The sequence below is a fragment of the Schistocerca gregaria genome, chromosome 6 (genome assembly GCF_023897955.1).
Source record: "Schistocerca gregaria isolate iqSchGreg1 chromosome 6, iqSchGreg1.2, whole genome shotgun sequence".
Classification (NCBI taxonomy): Eukaryota; Metazoa; Arthropoda; class Insecta; order Orthoptera; family Acrididae; genus Schistocerca; species Schistocerca gregaria.
Genome location: NC_064925.1, coordinates 577294449 through 577316656, shown reverse-complemented (window position 1 = coordinate 577316656; position 22208 = coordinate 577294449). Strand labels below are relative to the sequence as shown.

Genomic DNA, 22208 nt, shown 5'->3' with positions numbered 1-22208 from the left:
GCATACACAGTTATAGCACTCAATTCCATGATAATGATACTGTAGTGAATCTACGTCCTAGATGCTCCAGCACAGTCTATGAAGTAGCTGAAAATGTACTCGAGATGATGGTCTCCACCTGACAAACTTCCTGGTGCTCACCACCTACCATCTACTGATGGAGAAACTTCTGACACCACATCACATGGTGCTGCCAGCAACGAACTTCAATGTGGAAGCCAGCAACGTGGGCTTTTGGCGTCCACATTCATGTTCAACATCAAGGCGCTGTCATGTGCTAAAACCTAATGGGCTGGTAAGGAGGAGATCGACTGACCACACAACTACCAACAATAGGTGCACTGCTGATGAATCATCAAGGGTTGTTGTAGAATTCGGTGCAGGACAGAGGACACTCCAGCAACCAATACACGACCACTTCCAACTGAGAAATGGCTGCAACTGCCTGCTGGCAACAAGCCGCGGTGCCAAGGTCATAAACATCTCACCTAGTCATGCAAATGCTGAGCTGGCTCAGTAGACACCAGCTAGACTCCAATATGCATCCATATAATGCATCTGTCAAGGTTGGTATGGAAGAACAACAACTTGTTGAAGACACACCACAGGTTCCCAACAGCATCCTGACTTCACGCAGGGCTGTCTCCACTAGGCCCCTCTGAAGTATGTTACTGGCACTGAAGTTTCCCAGTAGGAGAAATGATTGGGGGGGGGGGGAGTTGTTCTATAAGAGCTCCAAGAACTTTGGAACCTACTGCTTCTTGTCACAGGTATCTGTTTGTGGTGATACCGCCCCTCCTCATTTAAGCAAATGTTCTATTACGGATTCTTTCCACAAGTCTGGGTACAGTCCCTGTGACCGTATACAAATTAAAAGATCATGGAGAGTTTCTTTCGATTCCCTATGTAACTGTCTCAATATGATACATGTAATACTATTTGGTCCTGAGGCAGTTTCCATTGTCTTAGAAAGGGCATATTTAAGATTTCTTATAGAGAAGGGGGAGTTACATTCTTCTTGGTTGTCTGAACTGAAATCCAACTGTACCCTCTTGGCACTGTATTTTAAAGAATGGAAGTAACTAATCTTCAGCTATATTACTCCAGGAAGAGAATTTAAAACAGTCCCATTAATTGTTATGGCAGGGGTAGGTGTCAATTTTCTTTCTGTCTCCTTTGCCAGAGACACTCTTCATTGACTTCCATATTCTTGTACCTGGTGTGGAATGGATGACAGTGATTGGTTTTGAAAGCTCTTGCTACGACCTCCTTATGAGCCCATTAATTGCTCACTGCACTTTTGCTCTTGCAAGTCAAAAAGATGCAAGGTTCTCTCGTGACAGACTGGCACTGAACCTTTGCAGTGCCACTTGTCTGTTCCTGACTGCAACGTAGAATTTGTTGTTCCACCAGATGACAAGCTGTCTCTAATGGTCTTCTGAAATCTTTATCTTTGGTGTGGGTGTCTCAGTGACATAGTGACACACACTTGTAATATGATACACATGGTTCTAGGCACTGTCTCTGTGTTCAGATTTACTAATTGTTATCATTTTTAAAAATGCATGGATTTAAATGATCTTTTACTTCCATACCAAATATATTAGATAAGACTTAAACACATTCTTTTCAGTGTGATAAATGATAATGCATGCAGTGGTGTAAATTTTTGGATATGTGGTGTATATAGGCAATGTTTGGTGCATTTTGTATTTTTGGTAACTTTAGAAGCTCATAGCACAATAGGAAAGTTAATACCTCACTACAACTGTCAAAGCAGACAATACGAGGTTATTATAAATGACTAAATCAGTTATAAATATTCGCTGTGGCTACATTAATTAGCATTTATCAGAAAAGACAACACTCATATGGAAAAAACTCAAAAAGTTTTGTACTGTTGCAGCCGCACTTCAGGTTTCTGCCACAAGAGTACAGCAGTGAGCAGTTAGATAAAATGGGACAGGCACCATGAATACGGATGAGGTGCTATCCAAAATTTTCAGGGCTGGTGCTGCCATCTGTTGAAAACCTTACCTTTGGACTAATGGTCACCATCAAACATTTTCTGGAAGTCCTGTTCTTTGAGGGTGTTTACCACCACCAGCGATTCTTCTCAAATCCCCTCTAGAGCGTCGAACCGATGGCCTTTCAACTTGAGTTTCAGTTTTGGGAATAGCGCGAAGTCACAAGATGCCAAATCTGGCGAGTACGGTGGATGGGATACAACCACCATGTTGTTTTTTGCCAAAAAGGTCTTGGTGAGCAAGGAAGGACGTGTGACAGGGCGCGTTGTCATGATGCAGCAGCCAGTTCCCTTGACTTCAAAGTTCGGGTCATCATCGCCGCACGTTTTCACGGAGCCATCGCAAAACGTCACAGTAGTACGCGGAATTCACTGTTTGGTTGGGTGGGACAAATTCTTTGTGCACAATTCCCCTGGTATCAAAGAAAATGATGATCATGCCCTTCACAGTGTAAGCATCATCTTAGACATCTGTACAGCCAGCCCTGAACCAAGCATGCCACTCAAACACACGCATATGGCTCATGCTCTGTCCCCCAAACACTTGTTGAATCATTGCAAGGGTCTCTGTAGTACTTTTCCTGAGATTTGCACAGAATTTGATACACACAAGCTGTTCTGTTCGTGGATCCATCGCAAAATAGCCACATACCAAACACAGAGTATTACGGAAATCACTGTGGGCACGCAACAAGTCCTCCAAGCTGAACGCCACTCCGCACATTGACTCATCAGGTATGCAGCTCTCACCACCTAGTGGTGCAAAGACCAACTACTCCTACTTTCCAGATGGCAGCACCAGTCCCGAAAATTATGGATTCCACCTCGTATTCTGTGCTTGAAATTCATTAACATCAGTCTGCTGTAACAGTGCAAAGACACTTCAGAACAAAGATCCACCAACTGTCAACTTCATTTGGCAATGATATGTGCAGTTTGAAGCCTCAGGATACCTCTGTGCCAGGAAATCACTGGGTCGGCCTGCAGTGAGTGAAGAAATGGTTGACTACACATAGGTGAGTTTTGTACTTGGCCCATGGAAGTCTATGAACAGCATCAAGCAGACAGCTGGTCATAGCACAACCGCCCATTTGGCAGATCTTAAGGAAACAACTCAAGCTGAAGCCTTACTGATTGCAACTGCTACAAGCTGTAAGTCCCAATCACAAAGTCAGACATCAGGATCTTTGAATTTTCAGCACAGCTGGAATAGCTTATGGTAGAGGATGGGTTTTGTGAGAAACTCATCTTCAGTGGTAAAGCAACATTGAGATTCACCAAAAGTTAATGTGTTCTGTGCAGTATCACAGTTTGAAGTTAATGGTCCCTTCTCCTTTTTCGAAAACAGTGCTACAGGACTTACGTCTCTGGACATCTTGGGAAACTGACAGAAACATTTCTTTTTTTGTGTAAATTTAAGCCCCAAAACTAAAAAAATATGTACAACTACGTAAGATACCTTGTATTTTTGTATGGTTTATCAGTATAATACAGCTGTGATCAATTTAATGATTTTATTAAATCAAAAGGAGTACATTTTTAACACTGAATAATTTTCATTAAATAAATTACATTATAAAAACTGAGGAGAAAGAGAGGGAAGAAGGGAAAGTGGATTTAGTTACTCACAACCCAAGTTATGAAGCAACAGGGAAAGGAAAACTGAAACATAAGCCACCAGTATTATCACAAACTGTTCTCGGATTGGCAGTTATGGTATTCACAAAGAGCAAATCATTAAACAAACAAAGATGACATTAATTTTTACACACCACAATGCTATGGTCCCGGCAAACGTTTTGTGCACTTACAGCACACTGTTTTTTTTTCTGTCCTTTGAAGCAGGACACAATGAACACGTTCTCTCCAGATAAAATGAAATGTCGTGTGGCTAGGACCTCCCGTCGGGTAGACTGTTCGCCTGGTGCAGGTCTTTCGAGTTGACGCCATTTAGGCGACCTGCGCGTCGATGAGGATGAAATGACGATGATTAGGACAACACAACACCCAGTCCCTAAGCGGAGAAAATCTCCGACCCAGCCGGGAATCGAACCCGTGACCTTACGACTGACATTCCATCACGCTGACCACTCAGCTACCGGGGCCAGACTTCTCTCCAGATGACTCACTGTGCTGTAGTTACTACTGCTGTTTTTGTGTTTTAGGAGTAGTAATGAACTTCTTCATATGCAGATATATGGATGTCTGTAAAAAGGGATTAGATGATCTGATCATAAATGGTTGTATCATCTCCACTGAAAGGTCCTTGATGAAAAGTCTCCTCTTCTGCAAAAGCCTTTCATGATATGTGAGATGTTGTGTTTTGTAAAGAACAACGGCATTTAGAGTACATACATCCATTATGTTGCACCACAGAGCCACTGGCCACAATTTAAGTTTGCCTTTTGCATGTATAATTATGCACTAGTTGATCCATAACATCCACACCACCTTTTGTTTGGTTATAAAAATTCACAATCACAGTCTTTTGTTTTGGACATTGTCGATCTATACATTTACCATGATGAATGGTGCTTAGGAGATTACGCACTTTTTTTTTTTTTTTGTGAAAAACTAACCACCGTCATTTCTTCTGTAAATGCAAATAAGACTTGAATTTACTGCTCTACTCCTACTTGGCTTCAACTCTTTTGGAATTTCTCTTTTATTCATCCTCATTGTTCCCACAGCAGTTACGTTTTTACTCAACAGATGTTCTGCCAATGGTACACTTGTAAAATAATTATGTACAGTAACGTTTCTGGCTGTACTAGCAATATTGCCTGCCAGGGTCTTCATTGTGGTTAGGTCTTCATTTTTCTGGGATGACTCATCTGGTTCTCTTTTCGCGTACACAAGCCCGCCAGTGGCATAACCAGTTTCAGCTTCGCACATCCAGAATATTTTCATTCCATACTTTCCAGGCATATACTGTTCAAACCCACAACGACCCTTAAATGGAATAGCTATTCATCCACTGTAACATTACTTTTTATTTTCTTGCACTGTCCTGTAAATATTTTCCATGCATAGGATATAATAGCAAGCTTATCAGTTTATAACCTAGCCTCTCATGTTCTTTTGTCACCAGATCTAATGAATCTTCTTATTGTCTCAAACCGACTCACAGATACTGTAGCTCTATATAACAGATTGGAAAACTTTAGCAGAAAAAGTTCCCTTGTCTGCTCCAATATGAAGCAAAATTCCCCAGAATTACAGTTTATTTTTCTTGGTACATAAACTCTTCCTGCTTCTAGGTTTGTGCATCTCCTAATTTTGTTCACAATGGCTAGAGGAATAAATAAATCCCGAGCATCTTTGTGGGGATAAGTGACTATGCCCGTTACTGGTCCTGGAATAAATTTCATCACCACCACCACTACTTCATTCACCACTCAGAGAGTTGCATGCCGCTGCCTGATGAACAACTTCATGGTTTTCATCTGAAGCACTACTTATATCTGAAAGCAAATCATCATCTTCAGCTACCCACTGACTAACAACTGATTCAAAATTTGGGCCAGATAAGTGTATGCTATCTACTTTTCCTGCCCCCTTTTTTAGATGTACATTCTGGCATTCTATCTGGAAAATAATAATAATAATAATGTGAAGAAATAACCTCATTACTCTCTTCTTGTGTCGAGAGTAATAATGTAAGTGCTGTTTTGTTTTATTGTTTAGTGTTACAAATAACACTCACCTTCCTTCCGAGTTTGGATCAAATATCAAACACAACACTGCTGTGCAGCAAACTCCTATAACATTACAATACTGCTTCACATACTCAGAAGAATCCACTATAATATTTTGCTCTGTTAGACAACACAGGAGAACGCTATCTGACAGCTGAAAGGAGTTGCAAGTTTTAACATCATCATCATCATCATCATCATCATCATCATCATCATCATCATAATCATCTCAGCCTTTTCCCACGTCATGTGGGGTCGGCATTGCTTTGCTGGATCCACCTCTTCCATAAATGTCTATCCAGTGCTGCTTCTCTGAGCCACCCTTTCTCCCGTAGGTCACTTGCTACCATTTCGTTCCATCTAAGCTTCGGTCTTCCTCTTCTCTTTGGTCCTTCGATTTCTGGGTCTTCAATTGTTCTCCTCGCGTAGTACTCCCCTCTTCTCTGCACATGCCCATATCATCTTAGCCTACTTTCTTGGATTTTCTTCCCTATGGACCCCACTTTCACTGTTTCCCTGATGTACTCATTTCTTAGTCTATCCTTTTATGTCACCTCACCCATCCACCTTAACTCTCTCATTTCTGCCAATTCCATCTTTTCCTCTTGGCCAATTACAAAAACCCAAGAGAGAAAGATGGAAGTGGCAGAAGTGAGGATGTTAGGTGGATGAGTGGGGTAACTCGGAAGGATAGGCTACGGGATGAGTACATCAGGGGAACAGTGAAAGTGGGGTCCATAGGGAAGAGTTGTAACCACATATTTTCTGCAATTACAACAATGTGTAGGTGTACCAATAATGCATTCCCTGAATTCCAACAAAATGTAATTGATTACAACCCAGTCTAATTTGACGACACTACAACACAACCCACAGTGTCCGCCAGACAAAGGTTATGTAAATGTGTGGTACAAAGATGAAAATGTGACACTTAAAACTAATGACACAGATTTCTAATGGCACCTTTAATGTATTTCTGAATACTGCAATTGAGCATACCTGACTAGTTGGGCCACAATTTTAAGTCTTTCACACAGCAATTAAAAGTTAAAACTCCCTGCAGGCCCGTTGGACCCAGGGTATTAGGATTAAATGTGAGAGAGCAATTGTATTTTTAATTATCAAATAATGAATCAGATGCAGTGCAAGCAGCTCAACAATCAAATTTTATGCGATCAGCTGTGACAGAAACGAAGTCTTTCTAACATATTTTCACTGAAGAGGCTTCCAGAACAGGAAGAGACCGAGGAAAAAATGACAGTACTGTTGCCTTCAGTTGTCCTCTTGTATATAAACACGAGTGCCATCTGTCTTTCTCACAACGATCACTCTCTCGAATGATTTTTTTCAAGGTATGTAAAGTATTTATCTATGTAAAAGTATCATCAATATATATGAATAATTGTTATTGTTTAGGCCTACCAACGTTTCATTACAACAACATTAACCTTGCCTGTCAACTTTACAATGTTTTAGTCAGGAGAACTGCAAGACTGTCAACATATTGTTTGCTGGCCACTCCGAAACAGCATTGATGTTCGAATTTGTAGCAGCCATTTTGGTCCCTAAGATCTGTCAGTCAATCTGTTAACGCAGTTTCCAGGCACCGCTTCTGTGCATAAAGCATAACATTAATGATCGGCGTACGGCCAACAGATACGGTTCACTCAATGGTACCAAAGCCGGCTGGACAAAATCTTGAATTATGAACTTTCTCTCTCTTAGTGGTGCTGTGGTTTTTTTTGTTTTCTTTTTTTTCTTTCTTTTTTTACTTGGCTGTTTCTTTTACTTACCGTCACTCCAGTTAATTTCCTCTTATCAAAATTTGTTTTTCAATTACCACTAAAGAGTGCCACACAAAATAGAGAAAAGGCGTACACAAGAAAAGGAAAGGAGAGGAACGCCTGAGCCCAAACAAAACAGCAACTGTCCGTATAAAAGCCTGGGTTCATCCACTAAAGATAATGTCAACGACAGAGATGTCTAGCATAAGCATTACACAAACAATGACTCTGAAGACTGCATGAAGTGATGCTACTCCAGGAGAATGCCCGCCCACTCTCTGCCACAGTGACAAAAAACACTGAAGAGGAATTGGCACTTTCGCCTTTTTTGCTCTCTACTAAACAACCTTCAAGGAACTTTCTTTCTGGATGAAAGTGTGCTTCCAACAAGGCTTGATGAGTATTTTGCCTCCAAACCATTCGATTTCTACAGTCATGGTATCAAAAAGTTACCACAGCTGGGCAGACTGTTATACATAGTGAAGGTGAATATAATATTGATGACTGAAGTCTCTCTCTCTCTCTCTCTCTCTCTCTCTCTCTCTCTCTCTCTCTCAAAAAAACCATTAAGTTTTTTTTGTTTTTGTTTTTGCAGGTTAGTCATAGAAGAAAATGGGTATCATAGAAATGCTGAACAAACCGAACTAGCAAATACTTGATGGCTATAAGCTACAGTTGAGCATTCTAAAACTTTTGACAGCAATATCTGGTTTGATAAGTGGTTTCACCTTAATTACAATGTTGTTAATTGTGTAATTAGTGGTCTATTCTACTTTTTTTCACTCTATGACATTTTCATGCAGAGATTACAAACACATAGCTGTTATGGCGTCGACTACTGTGGCATAATAGTGTGTCCTGTCTGTGTTACGTATGGCACATCGTATTCCAGTACTTCCTCTTTTCAATAGATGTTTATATATTCTGGATTTGAAGCACATTTCTGTTTTCTTTGGGTTTATTAGTGAGCATAACCATGACAAAGAAAAAGTTTGAGACTCAAAATTCCAGGTACCTTTAGGAAACAGCATATTTTAACACAATTTTTTCCTCCTGTTACAATAGTAAATCACGTTGTTCTCTTCAATCACACCAGTTCTTAAAGATAAGTTGTATTCCTCGTCACATTAAAGATCTACAAATTAAACAAGAATGAGAAAACTTTTTTGTTTACTACTTACTTAACTATGAGTCGCATGCCACTAATTGGTCTAGGAGCCCAGCACATGGGAGGCTGGGCCCAAAGAGAACTCAGGCAGCCAGTGACAGTGGTTTTGTTTGCTTGTGTGTGTGTGTGTGTGTGTGTGTGAAAGCTTACTTGTACAGCAGTCTTTCTCTTGTGCCTGTCACTCGACATCTCCGCTATATGGAAAGTAGCAATCTATCCTTTTCATAACACTGTCAAGACCCATATTTAGATGTTTCAGATAAACGGATAAAGATGTAGTAGTATCATACCTCAAGATGGAATCTGAAACTTTTCTTCTGGGCAGGACTAGGTAGAGAAATTGTAGTCCAAGCACTACATACAGTATATACTTAGTATAACAATTTGGGAATTTTCAATTGTTTTATTTTTTCTGCTACTTTATTTCTTAAAAACCTTTAGAGGTGAAATAAAAAAATAATGGAAATTGCTAATAATCTATTGCAAACAGACTTTGTACAGAAACTTCTAAGAAACAGGTATAAAACAAAGTATTATAGGGCTTTAGATAGAGAGATTTTGAATGTAATCTGTTTAGCTCTCAAAACGGCAATGCATCAAGCTGGCAACAACAAGAAAATGAGAGTCTTTCTGTTGAACATACAAGAACTAATTGGAGGCAACACACAATAGCAGAAATCCTGAAATCACTTTTAAAACATACTTTTACAAATCATATTGCAGTAACACACAGAGTCAAGGAACATGAAAGGGACGCAGTGGTTGAGAAGGGAGTGAGACAAGGTAATCAATCGGCACATTGAGTAAACGGTATAGGAAACCAAGGAGAAATCAACAGGCACACAAAAACAAAATAAAAAATTCATCACCTTCCTGTTTTGTGACACCCCCCCCCCCCCCACACACACACACACACAGACACACATCCTACCCTCTCTCTCTCGGCCGGGGCTACAGGTTGGCAAGTAGACTGGGGTAGAGGTTGTGTTGGAAGGGGTGGGTGAGGTGAGAAAAAAAGTGGGAGCAGGAGGGAACATTGGGGAAGGATGGCTGACAGCTCACAGGCAGGCAGCATGGGTGTGAGATAGGAACAAGAGTGGGAGAGGCAGCAGATGAACACAATAAGAATGCAATACACAGGCACGGAGGCCAGTGATTTCATGCAGCATATGACAATGACAATGATGATATGGAGGAGTGAATTGGGAGGAGGTGACAACAGAGGAAGGGAGACTGTTGGTTAGATGGTGCTGGTGCATTTGGTTATTGGAGATAGAAACCACAGAGATTACAGGAGTGAAGGGTATGTTGCAAGGCTGACTCCTACCTATGTTGTTCAGGTACACTGGGGCAGGAAAAATTGAAATCAAGCATCGTGGGCTAAGCAGCTCTTTCCACCACTGGGTGGTCAACTCTGCTCTTGGCTGCAGCTTGTGGTGACCACTGCTTCTACTGGACCAATGGCTGGTGGTCATGCTGATGCAAAATGCTATGCATAAGCTGCAGCAGAGCTGAGAGGCTAGGCTATGTGCAATTAACCGAATGTGTTGATCAAGTGCAAAGTTTTGTGGTGGCTACTTATTTTGGTGGACAGCTGCTTGGTGACCAAGCCCACAAAAAAGGTGCAAAAATTGCAGCAGAGCTGGTATATGGCATGGCTGCTTTCACAGGTGGCCTTGCCTCTGATACGATACGATAAGCTGTTACGAGACTACAGTAGGATGTGCTGGGTGAGTGAATCTACATGTTGTACATCTGTATATGGCACATGAAAATAACCCCTATGGAAAGGGGCTGGGAATGGCAGTGATATAAAGCTGGATTAGGATATTGTGTAGGTTGGGTGGGCAGCTAAATACCACTGTAAAAAGGTATGGGATGGTACATATTATGGGGACGATTTCTCTCATTTACAGGTATGGCAATAGATAGTCGAAGCCCTAGTGAAGGACATGGTTCAGTTCCTAATCTAGGGATGATATTCAAGTGTGTGAAGATATAGAGTAATAAATTTGTTAGTGGACTAAATTTGGAGTGTAGTGGCTGTCTGTGAAGAACTTGGCAAGACCTTCAACGTACTGAGCAAGGATATTCTTGTCACTGGAGGCACACCATCCACAAGCGGCCGGGCTCCGTGAGAATGATTTTTTGGCGTGGAGGGCATAACAGCTATCAAAATGCTAAGCACTAGTGATGGTTAGTGGGCTTAATATGAATTACGGTACGGATGAAGAGAGGTGGAGATCAACAATCAGGAAGGTGGGATGCTGGCCTATGGAAGACCAGGTGAAGTGAATGGGAGAGGTGTTGAGGCTGTGGAGGAAACAGGATAGGGTGTTTGGGTTGTGTGTCCGTATCATGAAGATGTCATCAATGAACCTGAATGAAACAAGGCTTTTGGAGTGGCCAGGAAGATTACCTCTAAACAGTCCCTAAACAGACTGGAATGAGATGGTCCCATGGAAGCCCCATGAACATGATGTGGATTTGCTTGTATATCTTCCCCTCAAAGGAGGAAAAGCTGTGTGTGAGGATGTAAATAGTTGGATGTACAAATGAGGTTGGCAGTTTGGAGTCAGAGGGACATTGGGAGAGTTAGGGTTCGATAGCAGCAAGGCCGTGGGCACGAGTGATGTTCGTGTATAAGGAGGTGGCGTCAAGAGTAATGCACTGAAATCCAGGAGGTACTGGGGTGGGGAATCAGGGAAGAAAATGGTTCATATCTTTAATATGAGTGCTTCCACTGAAAGAATTCCTGCACTTGTCTATCAACACTTCCAATTCATTGCATGTAGTGTAGCCTCTCAGCTATGCTGCAATATCTGCACAGCACTTTGTATCAGTTTGCTCACCAACCAGCAGTCCACCAAAAGGAGTGGTCACTGCCAAACTGTAGCCAAGAGCAGAGTTGACCACCCAATGGAAGACTTAATTGCTTACTGTGACATTCTTGATTTCAATAGCTGCTTCACAATCCGTGCCATCTGGATCCTTTATCCAAGCAGCAGCTTTTCTGAACTTCATGGATGGGAGTTATCCTTACAACACACATCCTTCATTCTCTTAATCCTCCTACCTTCAATCAACACCAACTCACTGCACCCATGCACTCTGTCTCCCCTTTCTCTGTTCCGTCACACCTTCCCAGTCCGCTCACCCACATTACTGTCAATGTGCACTGCACAAATGCACTTACTCAAGAGCCTGTGTATCTTATTTCTATCCTTACATCTGCTGTCTCTCCCTCCCGCATTCTTATTACACCTGCTGCCTTTCTCCAAACCGTCAGCCACTCGTGCGCGCGCGCGCACGCGCACACACACACACACACACACACACACACACACACACACACACTTAGCATTTTGTGTGACTGTCAATGGCTCAACACTTCTACAATGTGGTGAGTTGCTTCCTTTACAGCTAACTTATTTTCATTCTACCAGAAGTTTCTAAAATGTATTTAAACATTAAGGTTTGCTTCTGAAGGTGTAATTTTGTCAACAATGGCAAAGGACTCAGAAGAGTTGGTGAAAGGAATGGATAGTGTCTTGAAATGATCTTACAAGTTTAATGTCTACAAAAGTAAAATGCGGGTAATGGACTATAATTGAATTGAACCATGTGATTGTGAGGGAGTTAGATTAACAAACAATACACTAAAGTAATAGATAATTTTTGCTATTTGATTAGCAAAATCATCAACAATAGCCTAAGTTGAGAGAACACAAAATGCAGACTGGCAACAACAGATTAGAGATTAGATTAACACTTGTTCCATAGATCATGAATACGACACTTCGTAATGATGTGGAACGTGTCAGGTTAATGAAAGATGTCTGTACAAGATATTACATTACACAAAATATTGCATGACACTAAAGCTTAAGTTAGTTTTTTTCCCTCCCTTAATTTATATCTAAAAATTCAGCCAATGAGTAGGAGGAGTTGTCTTCTAGAAATTCTTTAAATTTATTTTTAAATGTTGGTTGACTATCTGTCAGGCTTTTGATGCTGTTTGGTAGGTGACCAAAGACTTTTGTGGCAGCATAATTTACCCCCTTCTGTGCCAAAGTCAGATTTAACCCTGCATACTGAAGATCATCCTTTCTCCTGGTGTTATAGCTATGCACACTGCTATTACTTTTGAACTGGGCTGGATTATTAACAACAAATTTCATAAGTGAATATATATACTGTGAGGTTACTGTGAGAATCCCTAGATCCTTAAATAGATGTCTGCAAGATGACCGTGGGTGGGCTCCAGCAATTGTTCTGATTACACGTTTTTGAGCAATGAATACTTTTCTACTCAACGATGAATTACCCCAGAATATGATACCATACGAAAGCAGTGAATGAAAGTAGGCATAGTAAGCTAGTTTACTGAGATTCTTATCACCAAAATTTGCAATAACCCTAATAGCATACGTAGCCAAACTCAGACGTTTCAGCAGACCATCAATGTGTTGCTTCCAGTTTAACCTCTCATCAATGGACACACCTAAAAATTTTGAAAATTCTACCTTAGCTACAGACTTCTGTTCAAAGTCTATATTTATTACTGGAGTTGTGCCATTTACTGTACGCAACTGTATATACTGTGTTTTATCAAAATTTAAAGAGAGTCCGTTTGCTGAGAACCACTTAATAATTTTGTGAAAAACATCATTTACAATTACATCACTTAGTTCTTGGTTTTTGGATGTTATTACTATACTTGTATCATCAGCAAAAAGAACTAACTTTGCATCCTCATCAATATGGAATGGTAAGTCATTAATGTATATCAAGAACAGTAAAGGACCTAAGACCGAACCCTGTGGGACCCCGTGCTTGATAGCCCCCCAGTTTGAGGAATCAGCTGTTGTATTAACATTACATGAACCACTTATTTCAACTTTCTGCAGTCTTCCAGTTAAGTATGAATTAAACCATTTGTGCACTGCCCCCCTCAAATCATAATGATTTAGCTTATCTAAAAGAATTCCATGAATTACACAGTCAAAGGCCTTTGAGAGATCACGAAAAATACCAATGGGTGATGTCCGGTTATTCAGAGCATTTAATATTTGATCAGTGAAAGCGTATATAGCATTTTCTGTTGAAAAGCCTTTCTGAAAACCAAACTGACATTTTGTTAGTACTTTATTTTTACATATATGGGAGGCCACTCTTGAATACATTACTTTCTCAAAAATGTTTGATAGAGCTGTCAGAAGAGAGATTGGGCGATAGTTATTGACATCCGCATGCCAAGTATTTCTGAAAAAGAGAAGAGTATTAACTGAAATGCTAGGAAGTTCAATGCAAAGGTTTTTCCCTGGAGTATGGAAGTGAATCAGGGACAATAAACAGTTAAGACAAAAAACAACAGCATCTTTGAGAATGAGATAGGCCTACTACAGAAAAACATTGATGATCATATGGGCAAGTTGGAAACTAATGAAGAGCTACTGGCAAAAATTGTAGCTTGAGCAGGACATACCAGCACTGAGAACGGCAGCAAACCAGCCTTTGAAACAATAACAACAAATCAATTCACAATGTCATGGATAATATCTGGTTTCACTGGTGCCCTGCTTCTATACAGTTTGTGAATTAATGCTGGGTTTTCTTAATAGGAAACAAAACTCACTTAAGATATACAGTGTGGACATAAACATTGGGCTTTGCCACCAGTCAATTTATTACAGCAACCAGACTTCCTGCTTTTGTTGGCTTATCCAACTCTCAACCAAACTGTCAACTTCCCACCTAACCCATAGCTTGGGCTGCCCTATAGATCATTCTGTCGCCAAAATAGTGCATTCAATTAATGATTTAACAATTGATAATTTTAGGAAAAGCTTGCAACAATTAGACTGGGATCAGGTGTACAGGGAACATGGTGCTAATTTAAAATTTAACCTATTTCATGATACCTTTGTGAGTATATTTGAAAACAGTTTTCCCTGAGAAATCATCTAAAAAGCCATGGCTTACTAAACAGATAAAAATATCTTGTGAGGAGGACAGGGAAATGGATCTTACAGCTAGAAGGTGTAATGATCCAGAAACAATGAAACATAAAAACTACTGGAGTGTATCAAGGAAAGCTCTGAAAAAGTACAGAAGTATGTGAATTATGTCTGAGATTAGCATATCTGATAACAAAATTAAAACAATTTGGAACATTGTTACAGGGAACACACAACCGAGTGCACAGGAAGACCGTATTTCTATCAAACTCAATGAAAATATATCTAAAAACAAAGATGATGTGACTTACGAAACAAAAGCTCTGGCAGGTCGATAGACACACAAACAAACACACAAAATTCAAGCTTTCGCTACCAACGGTTGCTTCGTCAGGGAAGAGGGAAGGAGAGGGAAAGACGAAAGGATGCGGGTTTTAAGGGAGAGGGTAAGGAGTCATTCCAATCCCGGGAGTGTAAAGACTTACCTTAGGGGGAAAAAAAAGGACAGGTATACACTCGCGCGCACACACACACACATATGCATCCGCACATACACAGACAAGTCTGGCTTTACCAACTCTGCTTGTGTGTGCTTGTGTGTGTGCACGCGAGTGTATACCTGTCCTTTTTTCCCCCTAAGGTAAGTCTTTCCGTTACCGGGATTGGAATGACTCCTTACCCTCTCCCTTAAAACCCGCATCCTTTCGTCTTTCCCTCTCCTTCCCTCTTCCCTGACGAAGCAACCGTTGGTTGCGAAAGCTTGAATTTTGTGTGTATGTTTGTGTGTCTACCGACGTGCCAGCGCTTTTGTTTGGTAAGTCATCATCATCTTTGTTGTAGTTCAGGATGTAAGGTTTGTAAGTTTTTTTTAGTGAGTTATCAATTAATTTTCTTTTTTTTTATGTATTTGGTGTTTTCATTAGGTGTTATTTGCTTGCTTTTTGCAGTGCAGTAAGACATTTAATTCATTGTGTGGCTTCTGTTGTTAGGTAAGGATATGACAATGAAAAATAACAGTGGTATGTTGCAGTCTGAGATGGAGGAGGACATGTTTTTCATTATTAAATTGCCCCAGTTATTAGAGCTCAGACTGTGAAGTGTAGTATTTATTGCGAGAACATGAGGCTGACCCGATTTCCATTGTCTCAGACCAAGGATAGGTGTGTGTGTGTGTGTGTGTGTGTGTGTGTGTGTGTGTGTGTGTAGGGGGGGGGGGGGGGGATGGCCGACTTAGTTTGCAGTGCCAGAATTTGTTGGTGTAAGTGTGTGTGTGTTGGTTTTTTTTTTGTCCATTCTTCTCGAGTTGTGATGTTTTGTGTATTTGTGGTGTATTGAATGTGTTTTAATATACGTAGGGATGTTGGATTTTTAGATTATTGAAGCGTAGTGGTTCTGGTTTTATTTTTCATAGTTGTAGGTGTTGGTTTTTAGGTAACAATAGTTGTAGTTGACATACACAGGTCAAGGGAAATGTCTGATTCCAATTTATGTAGTGTCAGCTGTAGGTGTTGGTATTTTGGTATCGTCAGCTGTGGTTTACCTATACAGGTCAAGCAAAATGTCCTAATCCAATTTTCGTACTTTTAGTTCTAGGTATTGGTGTTTTGGCATTGTCAGCTGTGGCTGACCTATATAGGTCAAAGGAAGTGTCCGATTCCAGTAGATTTTAATGTGTTTCTTACTGTTATATTTAGCTTGTCCTCAACCTTTGTCTCGTTAGTTTCATTGTATTTTTGGAGGGAGATGTTATTGTCTTATTTATATGTATTTCCATATTTGTTGCCGTGTATGCAGTGACACCACAGGCGCCATATTGGAGATGCTTAGAATAGCCATTTCTGCCGCGCCGATGATGACACGGGTCAAGGCGGAGGTGGAATTGGATACTCCTGTAATCCCCAAGCATAGTACTCACACCCGACAAACAAGAATCAGCTGCAGAAATTGTAAATAATATCTTTCAGAAAACTGTTAAGTGGTTCTCTGCAAGTGGACTCTCACTAAATTCTGAGAAAAGGCAGTATATACAATTCTTTACAGTAAATGGCATAACGTCACTGGTAAACATAGACTTTGAAAAGAAGTATGTTGCTAATGAGAAATATTCAAAATTTCTGGATGTGTGCACTGATGAAAAATTGAATTGGAAGAAACACTTTGATGATATGCTGACACAGTTAGGTTCAGCTACTTATGCTACTAGGGTTATTACAAATTTTGGACCTCATTCACTAGCTCACAAAAGGTTACTTAGAACCTACTAAGTTTATCTGCTATAATCCAAATTCAGGTCTAGCTCACATTATTTCATCTAAAAAAAGTATATTTATATTAAAGTACTTAGAAAAATTAATAAAAATAAATATTTTTTTCTTATCACATTCACCAATTATAAACTAATTCACAAAAGATGAACATAAGAAAATAAATTTGATATTTTTTTTATAAAAGGTGAACGCAAGAAAATAAATAAAATGAATTATGGTGAATGTAAAAAATTATCAAGAGTCCAAAAACGTTCGGCGCCATATGAAGCAAATGCCCGAAGGGAATTTTTGAACTTCTCTTCTTTCTCAGCTTCTCATCCTCCAGGTTTTTTTTCCCAAGTCCTTTTCAGCGACATCCTAGCAGCTGCACTTCTTCTGCATCTGTCACCCATCATCTTTAACTGAGGGGGCAGAGCTTCTTCAGCAGTGTCTCAATGTCCGATAATGATATTAGTAGATTAGCCTTCTTTCATATGGCACCATATTTTGGGGTAATTCATTAATAGAAAAAGTATTCATTGCACAAAAGACATTTGTTTAAGGAATATTCACTGTACCTTCGCAATACATGTATTCACTCACAAAATTTGTTATTAATAACCCAACCCAATTAAAAAATAATAGCGAAGTGCACAGCTACTACTCCACATGAAAGGATGATCTTCACTATTCTGAGTTAAATCTGACTTTGGCACAAAAAGGGATGAATTATGCTACCACTAAAATCTTTGATCATTTGCCAAATAGCATTAAAAGTTTGACACACACACCTCATTACGAAATGTCGTGTGCACGCAAACTATGGAACAAGTATTAATGCAGTGCAATGTACCTCAACCAGATTTCAAGGGGTCTAATATGTAACTTTAGCATACATTTTCAATGTACTGAATCTTTTTCCTGACTTGTCTGCTTCAGGTACCCCTGAAACTTAGTCACTGATGGACCATATGACTGATGCAGTTAAGTTTTAACTTTGGGACAGATGCTTATGACAGCTAAGTTGGAGACCTAATCTGGGCCGGCCGCGGTGGCCGTGCGGTTCTGGCGCTGCAGTCCGGAACCGCGGGGCTGCTACGGTCGCAGGTTCGAATCCTGCCTCGGGCATGGGTGTGTGTGATGTCCTTAGGTTAGTTAGGTTTAAGTAGTTCTAGGTTCTAGGGGACTTATGACCTAAGATGTTGAGTCCCATAGTGCTCAGAGCCATTTGAACCATTTTGAACCTAATCTGGTTTCTGTATACTTGCTTTCCACTAATTATGGCTCAAGAGAGAATTCACAACAAGCACCAATAATCAGTAGCAACTGCCTTTTCTGCCCATTTAATTTGTCGATTTTCCTCCTCCTCACTATTATTGTAGCCCATTAGGGGATGTGTCAGGTTTGTGACTTTACAAATGTTTATTTAGGCTACCTCCATTTTATCTTATGATAATATCAAGACATCAATATTACAATTGATTTGTTGATACACTTACAGTATGGGAAAAATAAATGAATAAATTCCAATTCAACGATTATTCACTATTATGTCGATAAGATTGCAAGAGCTTTCAAGATACAGACTAGCCTATAAATCATAGTTTTACAACAAATATAAAATAGAACTAAATCAAATCACACTGAGTATTTCTGGATCAGAAACGTACAGACAGTTAAAAGCAAGCCTGCTGATAACCCATGTCTAAATGAGAAATTAAATAACTATAACGGACAAAACATTCTAATAGCCTGCGAGGGAGTTAAGGAACAAATCTATCCATTAACGTAATGTTCACAAAATAAACAATAACTTCTAAACTCATGTACAATTGGTGTCAACCATGTAACCATTCCTTTCCTGCCTGTAAGTAACGCTGGGATACACAAACAAATACTTGGCTTCGATTGGTTAGTTTGTTACCATCTTAGGCCTAATTATGGCGCGCACACACGATTCATTGTTGAATTCAAATCCTTCAGACACAACGGATGGTGAGTACTACACGTCCAGCTTTCAGAAGACAACGACCACAAAATAAATCTGAACATTTGAGTACACTTACCGGAGTTTGTGGCTGCATTAAGCTCTGAGGAGTCGTAAATACCACAGGTGTAAATGCCGGCATTGACTTCTGAGGTGTAGCTAATATCGGCATTTGTAATGATGAAGTTAACTGCTGCTGTGGTTGTTGCTGAGGAGGGGGCTGCTGTTGCTGCTGCTGTTGTTGCTGCTGCTGTTGAGCCTGAGGGAGAATCTGCTGATCCTCATCCTGATGATGTATTGGAGTACCAATACTTGGTATGCTAAACCCAGGACTTGGTAACATCTGATCCATTTTGGATGCTTTTTTCTGTCACTACTTGTACATAGATTTACTACTTTCACGTATTTCGTAGCATCACATCAAAATTCGTTACTTGCTTAACAAATGCGCAAGACCCTCAACGACAACAAAACAATTCTTTGACGCAGATAATTCACTTCTGCAACGCTATCATATCAAGCAAAGATGTTATTAGCTACGAGCTGCTCTAGCAGTCAAAGAGGTTCAATAAAAATGAGAACCATGGAGGCGTAATCCACAGAGTAGAATTTCTGTCGTATGGTCTTTAATAATTATTACATCTCCATAACGAGAACATCAAAAAATTGCATATGTCACTCAAACATTCATTCGGCGACTTACTATCGTATTCAGAAACTGACGGGTAGTATTGGACATATATCGTGAGAGACAGACAACCGGAAGGGTACCCATTTTTCCGATCACTGCAGACAAGAATGTAGCAAATCTCTTATATTATGGGTTTTTAATTATAAATTGATGGCGCTGCTTGCTGTACAAAAACGTGACAAAAACGTTAGCTGATAAACAATGAAAAATATATGAGAGTGTAAATTGTTACATGAATTTTAAGAGTATTTTCAAATGACGTGAGTTATCAAGCAGATATAAACATCGTCGCGTTTGTAACAGGAAGCAACGAAAGTTTACCTCTAACTACTGTATCAAATAAGCATTTGTAAAGCTATATGATTTGGTGCAACCATAGTAAATGAGTTCATTTTGACTGCAAATTCAGATACCTCACGAACAACAAAACTTTCATTCATTTTTAGAAGCTAAAATATTGTCATTTATCTTATTTTTGCTCAACAAAAGTTGACACTGAAATCTTTGTGCTGCATGCAATTCATTTTTAGGGTTCCATACCTAAGTCAGTAAAAACGGAACACTTATAGTATCACTTTGTTGTTCGTCTGTCTGTCCATATGTCTGTCCGATTGTTAAATACCCTTTTTCTCAGGCACAGGTAGATGTATCAAGTTGAAATTTATATCACCAATTAAGGTCCGTGGTCCCACGGCACTGTAATAAATATACTTTTCTAAGTAAGCAATCAGAAAATATGACCGGCTATGTCACATATTACAATACTCGTACATTCACTGATCAAAACCTATAGGTTACTTCCTATTGACATATAATTATGGAATTTGGCAATAAACAAAGTTTAACAGTACAATTGAAGGAAAAAAATTGAAAACTGTTAATCTGCAATTATATAACACGAAAAATACTCCTTTCTTATTTGTTATCCGACTCCAAACTTAGAATTTAAAGATTCTCGAGAGTCTTGGAATACCTGGGACAGTTATCTTCCCATTATCAGTGTCGATAATAGGCAAAAACTTAAAGAGATTCTCAACTCCCAGGATGTATGAACTGTCTGTAAACAAAATTAAGTTTGTACGGAACTCTCAGTGCATGAGTCCTACTCGCATCTAGCCAATTTGTATCATCATATTTTTGTAGCACCTAATCATGAACAAAGTGTAAAATTATGAATGTCTCTTCCACCTCCATGTTGCAAGGTAATTTCTGTTACTCGTTGTGTCCTGTCTGCAGTGATTAATCTTTTTGTGTGTGCGCGTTTTGTATAGATCCTACATACTGTGCACGTGGATCCAACATTTTCTTTGTGCCATCTGAATTAACACTTTACTTTATACATTGAAACTCCAAAGAAACTCGTATAGGCATACCTATTCATATACAAAGATATGTAAACGGGCAGAATACGGCACTGTGGTCATCAATGCCTATGTAAGACAACAAGAGTCTGGCGGAGTTGTTAGATCGGTTACAGCTGCTATAATGGCAGGTTATCAATATTTAAGTGAGTTTTAACGTGGAATTAAAGTCGGTGCACTGAAGAGAATCATTCAACACGACAGAAGTGTAACCCTTCCGCAAATTGCTTCAGATTTCAATGCTGGGACATCAACAAGTGTCAGAGTGCTAACCATTCAACGAAACATCATCGATACGGCCTTTTGGAGCCGATGTCCCACTCGTGTATCCTTGATGACTGCGCGATGCAAAGCAATATACCTCACCTGGTCCCATCAACACTGACATTGGACTGTTGATGACTGGAAACATGTTGACTGGTAGAATGAGTCTCGTTTCAAATTGTACTGAGCCGATGTACATGTATGGGTATGGAGACAACTTCATGAATCCATGGAACCTGCATGTTTGCAGGGGACTATTCAAGCTGCAGGTTGAGTAATGGTGTGAGGCACATGCAGTTGGAGTGATATCGAACCCTTGATACGCCTAAATACGACTATGACAGGTGACACGTACACATGGAAGCATCCTGTCTGACCACCTGCACCCATTCATGTCCATTGTGCATTCTAATGGACTTGGGCAGTTCCAGCAGGATAATGCGACACCTCACGAATTGCCGCAGGAAAACACTTCTGAGTTTAAGCACTCCCTCTAGCCACCAAATTCCCCCGACATGAACATTGTTGAGGGTATCTGGGATGCCTTGCAACATGCTGTTCAGAAGAGATCTCCACCCCATCGTACTCTTACGGATTTATGGACAGCCCTGCACGATTCATGTTGTCAGTTCCCTCCAGCACTGCTTCAGACATTAGTCGAATCCATGCCAAGTCATGTTGAGGCACTTCTGCATGCTCGTGGGGCCCTACACAGTATTAGGCATGTGTTTCTTTGGCTCTTCAGTGTAGTGCCAGCTGGTTATTACTATTTAAAATGTAAAGATAACTTTTGCATTACTTGGTGGAAGCAAATTTCCCAAAAGAGTACTGCTTTTTAAATATAGTGCAAATAGCCACTTTTATTGCCTTTTCACGAATCTTTTAGAATGTGAAGGGACTTTTATTGATAGAAAGGTTTCAGCAACACTTTAAACCATAGAATAACATTGGTTGTGCGCTTGTAGGTAAGATAATTATTTACTTTACACCACAAAACAAAGCTATGCACATATATATATATAT

General features: G+C 39.9%; 1 protein-coding gene across 1 annotated transcript in view; it reads right to left on the bottom strand.

The window, feature by feature from the left end:
- Nucleotides 1–19397, bottom strand: part of LOC126278415 (TATA-box-binding protein) — a 55551-nt gene extending 36154 nt beyond the window's left edge. Inside the window, exon 1 of the mRNA XM_049978523.1 lies at nucleotides 18949–19397. Coding sequence (XP_049834480.1) covers nucleotides 18949–19221 — 273 coding nt within the window. The 5' untranslated portion in view covers nucleotides 19222–19397. The remainder of the gene's footprint in view (nucleotides 1–18948) is intronic.
- Nucleotides 19398–22208: the final 2811 nt, after the last annotated feature.